Source organism: Dendrobates tinctorius, unplaced genomic scaffold (genome assembly GCF_039654945.1).
Source record: "Dendrobates tinctorius isolate UK_male_01 unplaced genomic scaffold, ASM3965494v1 ptg000147l, whole genome shotgun sequence".
Taxonomy (NCBI): domain Eukaryota; kingdom Metazoa; phylum Chordata; class Amphibia; order Anura; family Dendrobatidae; genus Dendrobates; species Dendrobates tinctorius.
Genome location: NW_027361814.1, coordinates 16,000,812 through 16,021,455, shown reverse-complemented (window position 1 = coordinate 16,021,455; position 20,644 = coordinate 16,000,812). Strand labels below are relative to the sequence as shown.

Genomic DNA, 20,644 nt, shown 5'->3' with positions numbered 1-20,644 from the left:
AGCGAGCAGAGCAGCGAGCCGAGCGGGAGGCGCAGAGGGCCCATGAACTGGAGGTACTCCAGCGGGGTGGGAATGCCCCCACAGCCCGAAGCAGTGAGCCCAGCAGCGTCCAGACTCCTAAACCCCGGCCAGAGCACTTTCCCGTGATGGAAAAGGATGGGGACTTGGACACGTTTCTGCGAGCCTTTGAGAAAGCCTGCAGACAGTACCGACTGCCCGAAGACCAATGGGCCAGGTACTTGACCCCAGGGCTAAAAGGCAAAGCTCTGCAGGCGTTTGCTTCTCTTCCGCAAGCGCATGATGATGACTATCGCGCCATAAAAGAGGCGCTGATCGCCAAATATCGGCTGACACCTGAGGTATACCGAAAGAAGTTCCGACACCTCCAACGTGGCCCACATGATAGCTACAGTGATGTGGTGCAAGGACTCAGGACCCACTTTGACCAGTGGATCCATGGACTGTCCGTTGAAACCTTTGAGCAGCTACGGGACCTGATGATCAAAGACCAGTTCCTGCATCTCTGCCCAGCTGAGGTCCGACAGTTCATCCTGGACCGCGAACCAACGAACGCGGACAAAGCGGCTCAGATCGCCGACAACCACGAGGCCAACCGGAAGCCCGAGACGCGGAGGCCAGTCGCCACCAGCTGGAAAGGGGGTAAGCCAGCAACCAACCCCAATGCCCCAGCTAGCCGTCCCTCCGGAGGCCCTGTCCCTGTTGCCAACAACAGGCCGGCTACTGACAGTCGCCTGTGTCACCACTGCCAGCGGCCTGGTCACTTCTTTTACGCCTGTCCGAACAGGCCGAAGAACCCCCCAGCCAAGGCCCCCGGGCCCAACGCCTCTGTTCTTTTGGTGGGAGGTGTGGTTGGGAGGGCTGACGACAACGTTCAACCTGTTCAGGTGGGGGCCCGTCTTGCTACAGGCCTCAAGGACACCGGGGCTGAACGAACCCTCATCCGTCCTGGACTGGCGGCCCCTGAAGAGTTTGTTGAGGGGAAAACCCTGACTGTCACCGGGATTGGAGGCACCCGTTGTCCCTTGCCAGTGGCACGAGTTTATCTCGATTGGGGTGCCGGGAGCGGGTTGAGGGAGGTGGGAGTGTCTGAATACCTGCCCACTGATGTTTTATTGGGGACTGACTTGGGGCGGATGGTTGCATACTACGTCCCTGACACCCTTCCCCAAACTGATAATAAGGGTAACGTTAACCCTGATGATGATGATGATGACGGGAAACTGAATGTGTTACCTGCTAATGCCTTGATGAGTAATGATGCAACTAACAACCATTCTTTCCCCAGGTATGATGCTGATGCTGATGTGAATGTACCAAAGCAAACTGATAACCATTCTTCTCCTAGGAAGGATGATGATGATGTTGATGTATCTGTGCCGACTGAACCCGTTAACCCTTTCTTTGAAGCGGTAGATGTGTCCACAGGTACCGAAGTGCTCAGCCCCGTCACTCTGCGGAGTGAGATGGCTGAGGAACCCCTGGCAGGAGTAAGCAACGGTGCCAGAGGATGGGGAGGTGCATGGGGACCATGAGGAAGGTAATGCCATGCAGCTGACCAGTGCCACCGAGGAAGGTAACTGGCCCATAAGTAGCACTGCTCCTGAAGTGTTGGGGGTGGATGGGGAGGTAGAGCCCAAGCCAGCACCGGCTGGTGGGTCTGTAGAAATCCCCAGGGAGACAGCATACATAGCAGCTGTCACACGCAGTCAGAGTGCCCAGATCGCAGGTAACGCACTGTCTTCTGGACCCTCTGCTGCTACAGGAGAGACTGAACCAGAGGTGAACCCAGAGCCGGTTCCAGAGGGTCCCAGTAAAGAGGGGACCCTGACGTCACTTCTGGCAGCCTCCAGCATGGAGTTCCAGGCTGCTCTGCACACAGACGCCAGCCTGGAGAAATTGAGAGGTCTCGCCGAGACGCCCACCTCCAAGTCTGATAAGGAGAGGGTGTTCTGGGAACGAGGAAGGTTGTACCGGGAGACAGTACCCGGAGATCCTAAAAAGGAGTGGTTGAGGGAAAGACAGCTGGTCGTCCCCTATCAGTTCAGAACTGAGTTGTTGCGGATTGCCCATGAGATTCCACTCGCTGGACACTTGGGGATCAGCAAAACAAAGGCACGGCTGTCTCAACACTTCTATTGGCCCAAGATGGGGACAGATGTAACACACTACTGCCGCTCCTGCGCCACCTGTCAAAAAGTGGGTAAGGCGGGGCCTGCTCTTAAGGCTCCCCTTATTCCTTTGCCGGTGATAGAGGAGCCTTTCCAGAGAATCGCGGTGGACATTGTAGGACCGCTGTCCGTCCCCAGCAGCTCCGGAAAGAGATACATTCTCACCGTGGTAGACTACGCAACCCGGTACCCAGAGGCAGTAGCTCTGTCTTCAACCAGGGCAGATAAGGTGGCTGACGCACTGGTGACCATCTTTTCAAGAGTAGGATTTCCTAGGGAGATGCTTACCGATCAAGGGCCCCAATTCATGTCTCGCCTAATGGAGGCTCTCTGTGAGAAAATGCAGGTGACGCAGCTGGTATCGAGTCCGTATCACCCACAGACTAATGGTTTGTGTGAACGTTTCAACGGTACCCTCAAACAGATGCTCCGCATACTGGTTGAGACCCAAGGGCGCGACTGGGAGCGGTACCTCCCACACCTGCTGTTCGCTTACAGAGAAGTTCTGCAGGCCTCGACCGGGTTCTCCCCCTTCGAGCTCCTGTATGGCAGGCGAGTCCGGGGACCCCTTGGGTTGATAAGAGAATCCTGGGAAGATGAGCCAAACCCCACAGAAGTGTCCATCGTGGATTATGTCATGCGCTTCCGTGACAAGATGCAGACCTTGACGCAGTTGGTGCATGACAACATGACGCAGGCTCAGGCTGACCAGAAGCGCCGGTACGACCAGAACGCCCGGGAGCGGACCTACCAGGTGGGTCAAAAGGTATGGGTGCTGGTCCCTGTACCAACGGATAAGCTTCAGGCAGCCTGGGAAGGCCCATACGTCGTCCACCAACAGCTCAACCCGGTCACCTACGTGGTCACGCTTGACCATGCTCGGGGTAGGCGCAAGGCCTTTCACGTCAACATGCTGAAGGCGCATTACGAACGTGAAGCTTGCGTCCTACCGGTCTGCAATCTGCCAGAGGATGGGGAGGAAGATCCCCTCCTGGACATGCTGGCCCAGGCCAAGGCCGATGGGTCCATTGAGGACATGGAGATAAGTGGTTCGCTCACCGTGTCCCAGCGGTTGCAGTTGATGGCCACCCTGAAACTCTTCCGGCCCGTGTTCACCAACCAACCGGGGAGGACGGAGTTAGCGGTTCATGAGGTGGACACCGGGAATCACGCCCCATTACGGCGAACACCCTATCGGATCTCTGAGATGGTGCAACAAGTCATGCGCCAAGAGATCGATGAGATGTTAAGGCTGGGGGTGATTCGACGGTCAAAAAGCGCGTGGGCTACACCTGTAGTCCTCGTGCCTAAAAAGGATCGAACCACCCGGTTCTGCGTGGACTACAGGGGGCTCAACGCCATCACAACCTCTGATGCCCACCCAATGCCGCGCATCGAGGATCTGCTCGAGCGGTTGACAAACGCCAACTACATATCCATCATGGATTTGAGTCGGGGATACTGGCAGATTCACTTGAGCCCTGAGGCGCAGGAGAAATCTGCCTTTATCACCCCCTTTGGACTGTACGAGTCCACGGTCATGCCCTTCGGCATGAAGAATGCCCCTGCCACTTTCCAGCGGATGGTCAACCACCTGCTTCGGGGACTGGAGGAGTACGCAGTGGTGTACTTAGACGATATTGCCGTCTTCAGTTCCACCTGGGAGGAACACCTCCAGCACCTCCAGGAGGTGCTCAAGCGTCTTCACCAGGCAGGCCTGACCATCAAGCCGGGGAAGTGCCAGAAAGGCATGCGCAAGGTCCACTACCTGGGGCACCGGGTAGGCGGGGGTTCCATGAGTCCGGAGCCAGAAAAAGTGGACGCAATCGTGTCCTGGCCCACCCCCAGGACCAAGAAACAGGTGAAGTCCTTCTTGGGCACTGCAGGGTACTATAGGCGGTTCGTACAGGACTATAGCGCCCTTGCCAAACCCTTGACTGACCTCACCAAGCAGAGGCTACCCCAAACAGTCAACTGGACAGATGACTGTGAGGCAGCTTTCCAAGCTTTGAAAGCAGCCCTGTGCAACTCTCCAGTGTTGAGAGCAGTCGACAGCAGTCGCCCGTTTCTGGTACAGACCGACGCCAGCGAGTTTGGCCTCGGTGCTGTGCTTAGCCAGGTTGACTCGGGGGACCAAGAACACCCCGTGTTGTACCTGAGACGGAAACTTTTGCCGAGGGAAGTGGCATACTCGACCATCGAGAAGGAGTGTCTGGCCATGGTGTGGGCACTGCAACGTTTGCAGCCCTACCTGTACGGGCGCGCCTTCACGGTGGTAACTGACCACAACCCTCTGAGCTGGTTGCACACAGTGTCCGGAACCAATGGAAGGTTGCTCCGCTGGAGCCTTGCCCTTCAACAGTACGACTTCACTGTAAAACACAGGAAGGGCAGTGAAAACGGCAATGCCGATGGGTTGTCCCGCCGGGGCGAACCCGCTGAGGTGCGCATGGCCGATTACCGAGAGGTAATGCCTCCTTAGCGCCCTCTTAAGGGGGGAGGTGTGATGTACAATGTCTGTGAGGTATGGGGTTTTGTCCACAAAATATGATGTTTTCCGTTGTAACTTTCCAGAAAGATCCGGCAGATATGACAATCCAGGCTGCTAGCTCTGCAGCTTCATCCCTCCTCCCTTCACACACACACAGAGCAGTGCCACCCCCCCTCCTCTACAGCCTGTGTTCGCACTAGTAATAGGAGACCCCCCTGCTGCTACAACCATTTGTTTCCTTCTCTCCTCTTCAGAGCGGGAAAAACTTCTTTGTTTGAAACGAATAAAACTATGAGAGACTATACCATAAGAACCAAATACCCTAGAGATATGAAAATCACATTTTTGTAATCCGGGCGGTCACAGCGTCGCTGCCGTGGTTCTGGCGAAGCGTAATCCTTTCAGAACCTGAGATATGTGTTCCAGCTAAACGGTGTATCAGAACTACTGCACATTTGGTCTTGAATTATTGTACTCAACAAATCACAACCAATGATGCCCTATATGTGTCTGTGCGGGCTGCCCCCACGGAGTTATGATTAGTATAAGTTTTCTAGTGTAATTCTACATCCAAAGGAGAGAGGTGGGATTAACCCAGCATGCATCTCTCCGTGATGTCACATAGCAAGTCTATAAAGCATTTCCTGGACAAAACCAGAGCAGAACAGCTCAAGTCGTCGTGCTAGAAAGATCCCCAGATGAGCGGAGAAGTGCAGCTCCGCCTCCACCCACCTTAGCCGCATGGTCTGCCTAAGGAACAATATGGAACTGTGAGTGTACTCTCTTTGTTTTCTCCACTTTTATTTTATACCTGTACTGTACATATTTTATGTCTCAATTTTATAGCAACTTTTATCTGTAATCACTGTCCTCTTTCGGAAAATAAATGAAATAATTATTTAGATCTGTCTCTATGCTCTAAGACTCGAACTATACGCCTTTGATAGATAATCGCTACTAATTCAAGGGGTTTGCCACGGACCCTCTTAATTTAACACTGTGAATTAAGTAACCGTGACTGGTGGCAGTGCGTTGTGTACGGCTATTGCGGCTTGCTGGCAGTCTAGAAGGGTCTGCGGCACCAGCATTCATAATTCCCTTACTGCAGAAGCCTAATTGCCGGTTCACAACAGGCAGCCTGTCCGGCGACCAATTATCCTAGGTGCAGTTCCCTGACTGACCTGAGGGTAAGGGGGCGCCGGAGAGCTGCGAGTTCCAAAGTGGAACTGGAAAGTGGGATATACATAAATCCCCGCAGTACTTTGAAGATTGATAGCAGTGGTGGGGCATCCAAATTAAACTCCCCCTGCGGCAAATTGTAGAGCGAGATTAGCTTGCTGGATATTTTTGTCACATGGTGCCAGTGGTGGGATAACTAAGATAAGACCCACTGCGCCTGTGATAGCCGTGTGCCGGCATTGTGTCTCGTCCCTCCGTCCGCTGATACACCCGTGTCAGTGGTGGGACTGTGACATAGTGGTGACACAGGGTCCGCTGTCCGTCGCGTTTTGGTGGCAGCGGGACCCCCGTTAGTGTCGCCCGTATTTGGATGAACGGCGGTGGGCTGTTCGTCACATATTGGTGGCAGCGGTGGGATTGTGACATAGTGGTGACACAGGGTCCGCTGTCCGTCGCGTTTTGGTGGCAGCGGGACCCCCGTTAGTGTCGCCCGTAAGTGGACGAACGGCGGTGGGCTGTTCGTCACAAACCCCAATAGCTCTACTCCTGGGAAGAGATATACTATGAGTCCACAAGACTAGAGAATGTATAAACGACTCTGGGAATGCTTGTATGCACAGAGGCTCGACCTTGGATGGGTCATCAAAGGAGATGTCTGTCTAGGAGGAGCGCACAAGCCGGCCTCAGTCAACAGTATGCTTAACAGCACAGTAGAAAGTGGATGTCCATCTCTCTTCTGTCCATGTCACAATAGTCTGCTGGTAAAGGAATTGCCAAACAGCACTCCACTACCTTGCCCTCTCTCAGCACCTAGCAATGAAGACCACGCCTGTGAAGGTGAACAAGACCACATTGGAGGTACGGTCTTCCACAAGATGACAAGGTTGCAATGTCCATGGAAGATAGGATGTTCCTGGACATCATAGATACACAAATAGTCAAAGACAACCTCATCAATGGACAACCTATTCCTGGAGACAGCGTGCTAAAGAAGCTCGATCCAATTGTTGACCAAGACGGGCTGCTGAGAGTAGGTGGCCGTCTTCAAGAAGCCGAGGTAGAAGTTTCATAGAAACACCCGGTAATAATCCCTGGGCGTCATCACGTCACAACTTTGCTCATTCAGCATTATCATGACTTAGTGAGACACCAAGGCCTTTTGTTCACCGAAGGGAATCTGCGTGAGCAAACTCATCTTCAACTGTGTTACGTGTCGCAAACTCCATGGCTTGTTCCAAAATCCGAAGATGGCCAATCTTCCTTCTGACAGACTCAGTACCGAACCCACCTTCACCAATGTTGGACTAGACATATTCGGTCCTTGGTCCATAGCTACTCGACGCACTAGAAAAGTCAGTACTGAAGCAAAGTGTTGGGCAGTTCTATTCACTTGTCTGTCCATCACAGCTGTTCATATCAAAGTAATCAAGTCTATAGACACTTCAAGTTTCATAAATGTGTTTCAACGCTTCACCGCATTCAGAGGCCCTGTGAAGCATATTCGCTCCGACAGAGGTACGAATTTCATTGGAGCGGCAAGAGAACTCCAAATCCCTTCCAATTTGGACATCGCTAACATTGAAAGGTACCTAGGCGAGCAAGGATGCACCTGGACTTTCAATCCGCCACATCCTTCACAAATGGAAGGTGCCTGGGAGAGAATGATAGGCATAACACACAAAATGCTAGACTCTATCTTCTTGCAAATGAACACCAGACTCACACTTGAGAGTTTAACTAAGTTCTTGGCGAAGTTATCGGCTATCATGAACGCCAGGCCACTGTCAGCATTCTCCAGCTAATACGGAGATGCGACAGTCCTTACTCTGGCAATGCAACTCATGCAGAAAACCTGTGTCCCGAGAGCTCCACTCAGAGAATTCAACGTTAAAGATCTCTTCAGATGCCAATGGAGGCAAGTACAAAGCGTGTCCAATGTCTTCTGGGACAGATGGAAGAAGCACTATCTCTCCACTCTACAAACCAGGACAGAGTGGCAAAAAGACCACCCAAACATCCAATCAGGCGATGTGGTACTTGTCAAAGACACTCAGTCACATTGTAATGAGTGGCCACTCAGCCTAGTCACCAAGCCTCTTCCCAGCAAGGACGGGAAAGTGCGCAAGGTAGAGGTCAAAGTGAGCAAACTTGGGAAGAACAGACTGTACCTCAGGCCAGTTACTGAACTTTTATTATTATCCCCAAAAGAGCCAAATAGTGGCATCCATTGGTGCCAAACGGGGAGTGTTCTGCCCATTCTGTGCAGCTAGATATTTTTAAGTGCTGTTACAGCTATGGCCATTAGGTGTCATAAGTTTCCCTTCTCTTTTATTCATGTGTTTGGAATTTTCTGTTCCCCAAATGGTTAATTGTTCAGAGCCGCCCCTTCTTTCTGCCCTGGTCAACAACATATAACCATTTTTCCAGCCGTCACCGGAGTAGCTCACACCAGCTCAGCTCTTTGCAAAACCATTGCTATAACAAGCGGATTCCGGTAAGGATAATTAGTTATGCATCTCTGTTTAGCTGGCCTTAATGCATTCCGCATGATGTTTGCAATGCATGTTCACCCCCTGTAATGCTAGTACACTGCATGATAGTTATGCATCCTCCGTTCAGTGAGTGCAAGCTGCAGCCATTAGTGTGTTAGTTATCTTTCTCCATTGATGCTGTGTATGTTATATTGCCCAGCTCTTATATAATGCATTGATAACAGCATCCTGTATCATTGTTACTGTTGTGATAATACCCTGCATTGCTATTACCTGCCAGTATTTGTGTATTCTTTACTGTCTACCAGTACTGACATGCTGTATTATCTGTCTTTTGTAGTTTTTACCTGAATCGTCCACATTTTGTACAACAATCTACTGAATCATCCATAACTGTGTTCTACTATACCATCTGTTATGTCCCATCGTTGTCCATATCATACCAATAAATAATAGACTTAAGCACCCATGCAGTCTTGTTTCTGGGAGTGGATGAAAGGTTAAGCCATATGCTGGAATCCACAAAGCGTCATACGTGCAAGAAGGCAGAACACTGATAATTATTATTATTGTCTTCATAAAATAATAGTTCAACCTGAGGGGATCGGAAGCCGCCACGTGGGCTCTGCCGTTTGATAATCCAGTTGACTATAAGAGAAGCCTCCTCGACATCTCTGTCTGAAGTTGTTTGATAGGAGAGTAATGCAAGGAGAACATAGGAGGAGATCTCAACATCTCCATTATCATATTCATCTGCTGCCCAATGCTTGGTCCCATCTGTCAAAAATAATAATACATGTGAGATAAGAACACCAAAGTACGGATCTATCTATACATAAATCTGTCTATTCATCCATCGATCTAGCCATCTATCTATCTAGCCATCTATCTATCATCTATTCAGCCATCTATCTATCTATCTATCTATTCAGCCATCTATCTTGGATTACACATGTTCTTCGGCTCTGTTACAAATGGAGCTAAATGGAATACACACTTTCGATCTTCATGTGTCTTTGTTCAGTTTGCAAAAAAAGGTGTCTATCTTTTGTTCTGGACATGCGCTGTGCTTAACAAAGTGATCCATCAACAGATGACATAAATGATGACCACCCATTACGATCAGTATACTATAGCTTTCAATATTTTTTTTTAAATTTATCCTGTTGCTATTCATTTTTTATTTGGACGGACAAAAAAGTTTTCCAGACTACGTTTTTTGATCCAGCTAATAAAAACAGATTGCAGCCTAAGGCTAGTTTCACATTAGCATTTCTGTGTGTAGCGTATTATCTGCATGCTTAAACGCATGCAAAGACGCATGTTTACACAGCATTTTTTATCCGCATCATCTTATGCATGACATAAAAAAAGCTGCATATGCATGCATTTGTATGTGTTTTTGCATGCGTTTGCGTTGTTTATGCGCATGTGTTCGGTAGGACAATGCATTTCCATGAGAATTTCCTTGACACCAGAAGCACACAATGGGCGTGTCTCATGGGATTTCTCTTTATAGACACACTGCACAGATTAAATCCTCATCTTTTGCTGCTGTATCCAGCTGCAAGATGGATCTTGGCTTGGAGAGCTTCCTTATTAATCTTGATTTGCATTTGAAGTTGGCTGTTGGCTTTGCTATGGCTTGTGAAGAAAGAAGAGAAAGACGGAGAAGACATCATCGTTGCAATTGGCAATTCCCCATCGTTGAAGTCCGAGAGAGCCGGGGAGCCTACCACTCGTGCTGCGTGAAAACCCGGAAAAGTTTTTCGAGTACACAAAATGTCGGAACAGAGCTTCAATGATTTCCTGCAACGTGTCCGAGGATCCATCACTAGGCAGGACACACAACTACGTCGAGCAATTCCTGCTAAGGAACGTCTGTTGGTGACCCTGAGGTATGTAATGTTCAAAGAGAAACATATGTCATTAGTATTATTGTTCTAAAAGCCATGTAATGTTTTTTTTTCACATTTTCTGTTGCACAGATTCCTGGCTACTGGACAGACCTTATCATCTCTACATTTTCAATTCCGCATTGGAATGTCCACCCTTTCTGGGATTGTTGGAGACACCTTCAGTGCTTTATGTGATGTTCTGCATGCAGAATTCCTCCCCCAACCCACAACTGAACTCTGGATGGAAAATGCTGCAAAATTTCTGGACATTTGCAATTCTCCAAACTGTTTTGGGGGCTGTGGACGGCAAACACAATCGGATTATGAAACCAGCTGGAAGTGGATCTGAGTATTTCAATTACAAAAAATACTTTTCTGTTGTTCTCATGGCGATTGCAGATGCTGACTGTCAATTTGTCACCATGGACGTTAGCTCTTTTGGACAAGGAAATGACTCCCAGACTTTCAAAGACCCAGTCATGGGCCATTTGTATGGTAATGATTTCAATTTTCCACAGCCACGACCTCTTCTGAACACTTAAGGACCACCAATGCCATTTGTTGTGGTCGGGGATAAGGCGTTTCAAATGTGTGCCAACCTCATAAAACCGTACTCCAGTCGGGACTTGAATCATTCAAAAAGGATTTACAACTACCAACTGACAAGGGTACGAAGAACTGTGGAGTGTGCCTTTGGATTGCTCGTATCTAAATGGCGCATTTTGGATATAGCTATCAATCTTAAAATTGAGACAATTGATGAAGTTGTGAAAGCTTGTGTTGTTATGCACAATTACATCCTGGCAAAAGAGCGACCCAACTTAGAACTTGAGGAACCTGTTACTACCACATTGCAGGATTACCAAGATCACCCTTTGAGGACTACAGTGCAAGTTGCCCAAATGAGGAATAAATATTTTGCCTACTTTGTTTCGGATATTGGACATGTGACATGGCAAGATGAAATGGTTTAAGCTGCTAAGTAAGCTGTACCTGTAATGTTATGTACCTGTACTGTTAGCTGACTTTAATACTAACACCTTGGCTGTAACTTTAATAATAAACACCTTGACTGTAACATCAGTTAATACTTCACTCAACAATACACACATGTTTAAATAAAGAGATAAAGAAAACAAAGGGAGACAGGGATTATGAAACAAAACAATTTTTAGTAACAAAAATAAAAACAATTTGAAATTTAACACATAAATAAGAAAAAGAAAAATAATGGGATTTACTTTCGGGGTCTGTGGGAGGGAGTTACATTGTGGACCTGGAGGGGTGTCAGGCTGTGATGGTAGGCTAGGAGTGGTTTGGGAAGTTGTTACAGGGAAAGTGTCAGTCAATTGGAGGATTGGGTCAGAAACATTGGCAGAGGACACATTGGGGGAAGAGGACATATTAGGAGTGGAATACAAGATGGGAGAGAACTAAGGGAAGGTGGGGAGATACTTGGAAGCGGAGACACATTCAGAGGTGAGGTTGGAGGGGGTGGGTAATGTTTCTTCGCTACTTTTCTTTTCCTAGCCTTTGTTTTGCTGGTTCCTTGGTGTTTCTTTTTCCTTTTCCTAGGGTGCTGAACTCAGCTGCGTGGTGTAAGTTGAAGGCTGGGCTGCTGAATTCGGTTGCGTGGTGTACGTTGAAGGCTGGTCTGTTGCGCTTGGCTGCATGGTACAGCTGGGTACTGTAGGAACAGTCCTAATGTCCAACGATGGTGGTGGTTGTGGATTGGTCACTTGTTGAGCAGACTGGTATCCAAGTCCTGGCGGATTCTGCCACTGATGCTGTGCTGGAGCTTGTTGACCTTCCTGGAAAAGTGTGTTCGAACCCACTATCCAGTCTTTCTACAACCACCTTAATCCTATCTTGAAAGATCAAGCCTAAGTGAACAAACTCGGGCATGACTGGCCTCTCCCAGGCCCTCTGCCGCTGGCGAGCAGACCCAAATAAAGTAGTGGCAGAGGGTTGGGAGAGGGGAAAACCAGATGGACCGGCCGCCTGTTCCCCAGCCTGTGAAGCCTGCCTGGCTGCTCCATCGCTGGTGACCTGTTCGTTGGCTGGTCGTTGAGGGGCCACTTCAACAGAGGACAATCAAGGTTGTGTGGTGCTGCTCCAGGTTCTGTGTGGAAAATAAATGAAAAACATAAAAAGTTTAAATATTAGTAAGACAACAGAAAAGATACTCATGTTCGCTGAGCAACCGCAGGCCTCAGAAACAAAAGCTGACGATGGTACTTATATTTTTGGATTGTTGGAGCAGAACGACTTCGAACCTAACTCTCCTCTCTCATGTTCTTATTGAAGTGGTCCTTCATCGAACTCCAATTGACTTTTATTATCTTCACTGTGAAGGGGGAAAAATATGAAAAAGATGTAAAACAATGCACCTACATTAACAGGTTCACTGCCGCGTCAGACCACATTGCAATTCTTACGAATTTCCTTTCTGGCATGTGGTCCCAATCAGCCAGCAGCGATCCTGCCACTTCTTCCCAGAGTGGTCGAATCCATGCTGTCAGAATGATTACGATCACGGGGTCCCACAACGCTGCTCGCTCTTGCACAGATTGAATTAGTTGGTCGTTGTCAATGTCTGGTTTGCCTTCCTCACGTTGTGGAACCTATAGATGAAGTACAAAGAAAAAATTGTAAGTAAATCTGAAAACAAATTAAATTACAACTCTGATAAAGAAAAGACTACTTACACCCCATCTTTCCTCCTCAGAAACTTGAGGCCGACGACCCTGGGAAGATTAATTTCCACTCGACTGCTCCTGCTTTTCCGCACTGGAAGGTACCTGTAAAGAAAATACATAATTTACCACATGTATAGTGACATATGCGGATCTATGCAGATCATACGCTGCGCACAGATACGCTAATGTGAAACCAGCCTAAGAAAAGATATTTTAGGACGTTTCTGTCTCCATTTAAATAAATAGACCCTGAACTGGATTATTTTATTTCCATTTTTCCCATCCTAAAATGAAGATGGCAATAGACATGTCTACACGGCCTTATGAAGCTGGAGATGTATGGCACCAGATGTTACAAAAAAAAACAAAAACTTACACCTTCAGTCATCTATGCTAGAGACTGTATGCGACAGCGCTCATGTTAAAAACTTATTTACTTGTAATGTACTTTTTTTTTTTTTTTACACAGAACTGAGCTTGGGGACAATAGTTTGCTGAAACCAGAAAACCCTTTTAAGGATGAACACATGTCTACCTTTCCTTATGGCAGCTTTATCCAGGATTTCCAACATTTTGTTTCTTAAGTCGCTGTCTCTTGACAATGTAAATGCATAGGCGAGAAGAGCCTGAGCGTAGGTCGTCCTCACATCATCGACTGCGCTCTTCAGGCACTTTAGAGCGTTCTCAACAACTGAACCCTGTAAGTGTGATATGTAATTAGGGCAAAGTATCACCTATAAGTGTTCCCAGGTCAGAACAAGATTACCAAAAAAATAAGCCAGACAACCCTAAAGGCCTAAAAATAAGATTATTGGTCACTAAGCAGAACCCTGATGAAGGTACTCTCCATGTAATATAGGTGGCTGCTGTGTGTGTGTGTGTGTGTGTGTGTGTGTATATATATACACACACACACACAGTATATATATGTATGCCCATGTGTATGTATATATATATAAATATACTGTACATGCTCTCTCTCTATCTATATATATATATATATATATATATATATATATATACAGTCATATGTTAAAGTTTGGGCACCCCTATTAAAGTTAACCTTTTTTCTTTATAACAATTTTGGTTTTTGCAACAGCTATTTCAGTTTCATGTATCTAATAACTGATGGACTCAGTTATATTTCTGGATTCAAATGAGGTTTATTGTACTAACAGAAAATGTGCAATCTGCATTTTAACAAAATTTGACCGGTGCAAAAGTATAGGCACCCTTATCATTTTCTAGAGTTGAACACTCCTAGCTACTTTTTACTGACTTCCTGAAGCACTAAATTGGTTTTGTAACCTCATTGAGTTTTGAACTTCATAGCCAGGTGTATCAAATCATGAGAAAAGGTATTTAAGGTGGCCACTTGCAAGTAGTTCTCCTATTTGATTCTCCTATGAAGAGTGGCATCATGGGCTCCTCAAAACAACTCTCAAATGATCTGAAAACAAAGATTATTCAACATAGCTTTTCAGGGGAAGGATACAAAAAGTTGTCTCAGAGATTTAACCTGTCAGTTTCCACTGTGAGGAACATAGTAAGGAAATGGAAGAACACAGGTACAGTTCTTGTTAAGCCCAGAAGTGGCAGGCCAAGAAAAATATCAGAAAGGCAGAGAAGAATGGTGAGAACAGTCAAGGACAATCCACAGACCACCTCCAAAGACCTGCAGCGTCATCTTGCTGCAGATGGTGTCACTGTGCATTGGTCAACAATACAGCGCACTTTGCACAAGGAGAAGCTGTATGGGAGAGTGATGCGAAAGAAGCCGTTTCTGCAAGCACGCCACAAACAGAGTCGCCTGAGGTATGCAAAAGCACATTTGGACAAGCCAGTTACATTTTGGAAGAAGGTCCTGTGGACTGATGAAACAAAGATTGAGTTGTTTGGTCATACAAAAAGGCGTTATGCATGGAGGCTAAAAAGCACAGCATTCCAAGAAAAACACTTGCTACCCACAATAAAATTTGGTGGAGGTTCCATCATGCTTTGGGGCTGTGTGGCCAATTCCGGCACTGGGAACCTTGTTAAAGTTGAGGGTCGCATGGATTCAACTCAGTATCAGCAGATTCTTGACAATAATGAGCAAGAATCAGTGACAAAGTTGAAGTTACGCAGGGGATGGATATTTCAGCAAGACAATGATCCAAAACACCGGTCCAAATCTACTCAGGCATTCATGCAGAGGAACAATTACAATGTTCTGGAATGGCCATCCCAGTCCCCAGACCTGAATATCATTGAACATCTGTGGGATGATTTGAAGTGGGCTGTCCATGCTCGGCGACCATCAAACTTAACTGAACTGGAATTGTTTTGTAAACAGGAATGGTCACAAATACCTTCATCCAGGATCCAGGAACTCATTAATAGCTACAGGAAGCAACTAGAGGCTGTTATTTTTGCAAAAGGAGGATCTACGAAATATTAATGTCACTTTTATGTTGAGGTGCCCATACTTTTGCACCTGTCAAATTTTGCTAAAATGCAGATTGCACATTTTCTTAGTACAATAAACCTCATTTGAATCCAGAAATATAACTGAGTCCATCAGTTATTAGATATATGAAACTGAAATAGCTGTTGCAAAAACCAAAATTGCTATAAAGAAAAAAGGTTAACATTAATAGGGGTGCCCAAACTTTAACATATGACTGTATATTGTATATACAGACAAACACTGCATTTTGCCTGCTACTGCTAAAATCAGCCCTTAAATGATGGTGCCAGGAGCGGGGCCCAGGAAATTGATTTTTGCTTTCCCATTTGATCTTTTAAAGGGATTCTGAGAGCAGTATGATGTAGGGACTGAGACCCCGATACCAGTGATATGTCAGTTACTGGACTGTTTGATACAGTTTTGATAGAATCTATGTTTTCCCTACTGTAGATATTATGGCGCATGGAATGCTGAGCCGAGTTTAATCTTACCCACACCCTTGATTGGCAGATTCCAGTTTACACAGTTAGCAATAAGCCAATCAGTGGTTGGGGGGGCTGGGTTACACAGATTAGCTAAAATGATTGGCACCCGGCACCTGGTCTGACTACTCTGAAAATCTCCTACTGATAAAACATTGATGGTATGAAAACTACAACAAGCTGCTAAGCAAGTCCCTGGAACAAACTTCATTTAATTATTTGATGGAAAAAGTTAATTAAGGTGAAATAAAGTGAAAAACAGTGAACAAATGAAAACAAACTATGTAAAGTTAATATACACTGCTCAAAAAAATAAAGGGAACATTAAAATACCACATCCTAGATATCTCTGAATGAAATATTCCAGTTGCAAATTTTAATTCATTGCATAGTGGAATGTGTTCAGAACAATAAAACATAACAATTATCAATGTAAATCAAAATGAATATCCCATGGAGGTCTGGATTTGGAATGATACTCAAAATCAAAGTGGAAAATCAAATTACAAGCTGATCCAACTTCAGTGGAAATGCCTCATGACAAGGAAAAGATGCTCAGTGTTGTGTGTGGCCTCCACGTGCCTGTATGACCTCCCTACTGTACAATGCCTGGGCATGCTCCTGTTGAGGCGGAGGATGGTCTCCTGAGGGATCTCATCCCAGCCCTGGACTAAAACATCCTCGAACTCCTGGACAGTCTGTGGTGCAACGTGACGTTGGTGGACGGAGCGAGACATGATATCCGAGATGTGCTCAGTCGGATTCAGGTCTGGGGAATGGGTGAGCCAGTCCATAGCTTCAATGCCTTCATCTTGCAGGAACTGCTGACACACTCCAGCCACATGAGATCTGGCATTGTCCTGCATTAGGAGGAACCCAGGGCCAATCGCACCAGCATATGGTCTCACAAGCGGTCTGAGGATCTCATATCGGTACCTAATGGCAGTCAGGCTACCTTTGGCGAGCACATGGAAGGCTTTGCGGCCTTCCAAAGAAATGTGTTATGAATGAGTCACCGGAGGAGGAAAAAACAAAAATCAAGCTAAGTCCAGAAAACCGGAGAGGTTGGTAGCTAGCGGATTGCAGACCCCTGATCCTATTCACAACTAACAGTAGCTGTGGAGTGTTCCTATGGTGGTCCTAGACACCTCGTTCACAGCCGGAGAACTAAATAAACCTAATGAAAGAAAGGGGAAATCTAAACTGCCCCAGAGCAGACCCCAAAGCAATAGACAGCCCCCAACATGTATTGACAGTGAAAATAGATGAAAACAAAGACAGAAAGACAGGCTGAGCAAACGATGGGGCCCTCACTAACTAGATAGGACAGGAAAGAAAAGCAACTGTCTGCAATCACGCAAAAACCCTGCCAAAAATAATGTCCAACATGTCTGATAGAAAAGGCCCTGAAGTCACTAGACTTCAAAATCACTATATCAGCACTCAGGTATACTCTGAAAACAGAGCAAAGAGATCAACTGATCAGAGACAAAAATGGAGTTCAGCCAATTCCCAACCAGGGCTGGCTGAACACAAACACTAAGTAAACCAGACAAAATCTCATGGAGCAATAGCAGAGCAAAAACTTAGCTTTAGTAGACAGGACTAAACTGGAGGCCAGAGCTCAGAGCAGAGAGGATCACCAGCAACCCAGCAGGGCATCGGCGGCCTTATATCCACTCAGAGATTCCGGATGTCCAATCACACTCCACCTGTTCAGATGACAGGTTTTTCCCATCCAAATCAATTTCACTACCTCCTTTCACCAGCAGTGGAAGTTCATCGGACATCAAAGGTGAAGGAGAAAATGAGCTCATAACAGAAATGCCACCCCACACCATTACAGGCCCACTGCCAAACCGGTCATGCTGAAGGATGTTGCAGGCAGCAGATCGCTCTCCACGGCGTCTCCAGACTCTGTCACGTCTGTCACATGTGCTCAGTGTGAACTGTTGTGAGTTCATTTTCCCCTTTACCATTGAGGTCTGATGAACTCCCTCTTCTGGTGAAGGAAGGTAGTGAGGCTGATTACAAAGCACCTGAGCAGAATGATGATGACTGGGTGACTGGAATTGCTGACTGGATATAAGGCAGCCGACGCCCTTCTGCCTTGCGGGTGATTTCTCTGAGGAATTCTTGGAGACCAGTCTGATTCCTGCTCCTCAAAAGCTAAGTTTTCTGCTCTGCTTTTTGCATTTGTGTTTTGGTTTTGTTTTGCCTTGTTTTTCTGGATTTCTGCCTTTCCCTGCTGGGTAAGCTGAATTCCTTTTTGCTCTGTCTTCAGAAAATACCTGAGTACTGATATAGTCTTTTTGAAGCCTAGCGTCTTCAGGGCTTTTTTCCCTATCAGTCTGTTGGCTCTTGTTTTGAGAGGGTTTTGGCGGATTGCAGACAGCAGCTTTTCTATCCTGTCCTATTTAGTTAGCTTGGGCCCCATCATTTGCTCAGCCTATCTTTCTATCTGTGTGAGTGTTTTTTCATCTTGCTTCACCGTCATTATATGTTGGGGGCTGCCTATTGCTTTGGGGTCTGCTCTGAGGCAGTTTAGATTTCCCTTTCTGTCTTTGGGCTATGTAGTTCTCCGGCTGTGATCGAGGGGTCTAGGGCACCGTAGGAACCCCCACGGCTACTGCTAGTTGTTGTTGTTAGGTTCAGGGGTCTGCAATCCGATAGCTGCCAACTTCTCTGGTTTTCTGGACTTAGCTAGTATTTCTGTTTTTGCCTCCTATGGTGACTCATTCATAACGGAATCACCCGCCCACCCACAGAAAACGTGTGGTACTGTTGTGAGTTCATTTTCCCCTTCACCATTGAGGTCTGATGAACTCCCTCTTCTGGTGAAGGAAGGTAGTGAGGCTGATTACAAAGCACCTGAGCAGAATGATGATGACTGGGTGACTGGAATTGCTGACTGGATATAAGGCAGCCGACGCCCTTCTGCCTTGCGGGTGATTTCTCTGAGGGATTCTTGGAGACCAGTCTGATTCCTGCTCCTCAAAAGCTAAGTTTTCTGCTCTGCTTTTTGCATTTGTGTTTTGGTTTTGTTTTGCCTTGTTTTTCTGGATTTCTGTCTTTCCCTGCTGGGTAAGCTGAATTCCTTTTTTCTCTGTCTTCAGAAAATACCTGAGTACTGATATAGTCTTTTTGAAGCCTAGGGTCTCTCGGAGCTTCTTTGCTGATTCTCCTGTGGTGACCAAGCCTGCTACCATCTTAGGCGAAGGGGTAGTTCTTTCTGCCATCTCGCCCGATTTGAGACGTGCTCTGGAAGAGTTCCAGGAGGACAAACCTGAGCATTGTCCCAGTGGAATGTTGTATGTTCCTGACCAGTGGAAGAAGAGAGTGATGTCTGAAGTTCATTGCTCTGCATTGGCTGGTCATCCAGGTATTTTTGGTACTAAAGATCTGGTGAGTCGGTCTTTTTGGTGGCCCGCCTTGTCTCGTGATGTCAGGAATTTTGTGCAGTCCTGTGGGACTTGCTCCCGGTCTAAACCTTGTTCTCGCTCTAGTGGGTTGTTGATGCCTTTGCCGGTCCCCAGGAGGCCATGGACCCATATTTCAATGGATTTCATCTCTGATATGCCTGTCTCTCAGAGAATGACTGTTATTTGGGTGATTTGTGATAGGTTCTCTAAGATGGTTCATCTTGTACCACTCCCTAAGTTGCCATCTTCCTCTGAGTTGGTGCCCCTGTTTTTGCAACAGGTGGTTCGCTTGCACAGGATTCCTGAGAACATTGTATCTGACAGAGGAGTTCAGTTTGTGTCTAGATTTTGGAGATTATTAATCAGGTCTCTTTTCATTTGGCTCTTCCTGTCACATTTAAAATCCATAATGTGTTTCATAAGTCCTTGTTGAAGAGGTTGGTTGAACCAGTAGTTCCTGGGGTGGCACCTCCGGACCCTGTATTAGTTGAAGGTAACATGGAATATGAGGTAGAGAAGATACTGGATTCCCGTCTGGCTAGACGGAGACTCCAGTATTTGGTTAAGTGGAAGGGTTATGGTCAGGAGGATAATTCCTGGGTCTCTGCCCCTGATATTCATGCCAAAAGATTGGTGCGTGCCTTTCATCGGGCTCACCCTGATCGCCCTGGTGGCGTGGATGAGGGTTCGGTGACCCCTCCTCAAGGGGGAGGTACTGTTGTGAGTTCATTTTCCCCTTCACCATTGAGGTCTGATGAACTCCCTCTTCTGGTGAAGGAAGGTAGTGAGGCTGATTACAAAGCACCTGAGCAGAATGATGATGACTGGGTGACTGGAATTGCTGACTGGATATAAGGCAGCCGACGCCCTTCTGCCTTGTGGGTGATTTCTCTGAGGGATTCTTGGAGACCAGTCTGATTCCTGCTCCTCAAAAGCTAAGTTTTCTGCTCTGCTTTTTGCATTTGTGTTTTGGTTTTGTTTTGCCTTGTTTTTCTGGATTTCTGCCTTTCCCTGCTGGGTAAGCTGAATTCCTTTTTGCTCTGTCTTCAGAAAATACCTGAGTACTGATATAGTCTTTTTGAAGCCTAGCGTCTTCAGGGCTTTTTTCCCTATCAGGGCTCTGGCAGTGCTCCTCCTGTTCCTCCTTGCACAAAGGCAGAGGTAGCGGTCCTGCAGCTGGGTTGTTGCCCTCCTATGGCCCCCTCCACGTCTCATCATGTACTGGCCTGTCTCCTGGTAGTGCCTCCAACCTCTGGACACTACACTGACAGACACAGCAAACCTTCTTGCCACAGCTCGCATTGATGTGCCATCCTGGATGAGTTGCAATACCTGAGCCACTT

General features: G+C 47.0%; 1 protein-coding gene and 1 long non-coding RNA gene across 2 annotated transcripts in view; both read right to left on the bottom strand.

Moving 5' to 3' along the window:
- LOC141049750 (alpha-2-macroglobulin-like protein 1) overlaps positions 1–20,644 on the bottom strand; it is a 160,939-nt gene that overhangs the window by 34,519 nt on the left and 105,776 nt on the right. Inside the window, 2 exon segments of the mRNA XM_073546477.1 lie at positions 8,947–9,128; positions 13,484–13,646. Of these exon segments, the coding sequence (XP_073402578.1) occupies positions 8,947–9,128; positions 13,484–13,646 (345 nt within the window).
- Positions 9,137–13,385, bottom strand: LOC141049751 (uncharacterized). Its single transcript, XR_012220432.1, has 4 exons — positions 12,958–13,385; positions 12,688–12,873; positions 12,526–12,596; positions 9,137–12,371 (listed from the first exon to the last, which is right to left on the bottom strand). It is a non-coding gene; the product is annotated as an uncharacterized lncRNA (long non-coding RNA).